Genomic DNA, 1,305 nt, shown 5'->3' with positions numbered 1-1,305 from the left:
GCAAAATTACAATATATTCCTTAAAAGTTTATAATTACAGAAATCCCTCAAAATGGATACAATAATATAAGCACTGATACATTAATCTGATGCGCGAGATATATTAATCGTTAAGTAAGATACATTACATTTTATATATGATACACTAATCTGATGCGCGAGATACACTAATCTGATGCACGAAAATGAGGGATTTTGGAGATTTGTAAAACTTATAGGGGATAATGGTAATAAAGTAAAACTAAAATGTGAGATTTCTGTAATTTTTCCATATATTTATCTTGATTGGACCCACTTCTCAAACTATTTACCTAAGGGTCCCCTTGTTCTATTCACTGAACCACTGTTTCTTCATTCTTGATACTATCGGAGTATATACACTCTACTGGTATCTATATGCTCTGATGGTATCAAACAGTAATTGAACAATCTTTTTTACTGAAACACTGTCTCTTCCTCCTTGATGTCATCAACGAATTTATATACTCTAATGGTATCAAGGAGTAATTAAGTAGGTTTTCAATGAAGCACTGCTTCTACCTTCTTTGATACCATCAGTATATATGTACTTCATGTTGTGATACAATTTTGGAAATTAAAACTTCAACTAAAGTTGAAAAATACTTGAGCTAAAAATAATATCGAAAAAATTAAAATAGGGAAAAGAGAAAAAATGTAAAAAATAATAATTGCACACCAGTACTTAATATCCGCATGTCTTATCTTGTCTTGAATACATTAACCACATGTCTAACCCGTTTGATGCGATGCATCGACTATTGAGTAATAATATCATGCAATATTTGTTAGAACAAAAGCCACATGAATATAGTGGACCAAATTGTAAGTGCAAATGCTGCAGCCAAATAAGTCCACAAAAAAAGGACTGAACACTCTTCTTGTGCCACATCAAATAATTGTGTCATTGTTCCTGCAATTATTTTAATCATAATTATAATCAATCACCTCACCATTCTCAATCATTATGTAGAAAATAAGACTGATAACCTATAATAACATGTTAAATTATATATTCAAAATTTGAAATTCATAAATTCTAATAAGCAATAGCGAAATAAATAATCGTACGTGTCATTGTTCCTACAACCATTTTAATCATAATTATAACCAGTTCACCATTTTCAATCTACGGTAACATGTTAAATTATATGAAACTAAAAATTGATTCAGAATATAAGATTTATAATTTCTAACGATCAATGTTGATATAAATAATTGTGTTATTGTTCTTACAAGTTCAGAGAAGAAGCTAGGATTAGGAGTTTGGGAGGGGGGGGGGGGCTA

General features: G+C 30.3%; 1 protein-coding gene across 2 annotated transcripts in view; it reads right to left on the bottom strand.

Moving 5' to 3' along the window:
* Positions 1 to 670: 670 nt before the first annotated feature.
* LOC102601683 (uncharacterized) overlaps positions 671 to 1,305 on the bottom strand; it is a 6,972-nt gene continuing 6,337 nt past the window's right edge. For both annotated transcript variants that reach the window (XM_006343263.2, XM_015306857.1), the window contains one exon: positions 671 to 931. In XM_006343263.2, coding sequence (XP_006343325.1) covers positions 807 to 931 — 125 coding nt within the window. In that variant the 3' untranslated portion in view covers positions 671 to 806. The remainder of the gene's footprint in view (positions 932 to 1,305) is intronic.

This window comes from Solanum tuberosum, unplaced genomic scaffold, assembly GCF_000226075.1.
Source record: "Solanum tuberosum cultivar DM 1-3 516 R44 unplaced genomic scaffold, SolTub_3.0 scf00039, whole genome shotgun sequence".
NCBI lineage: Eukaryota > Viridiplantae > Streptophyta > Magnoliopsida > Solanales > Solanaceae > Solanum > Solanum tuberosum.
This window is presented reverse-complemented; position numbering and strand designations above follow the sequence as displayed.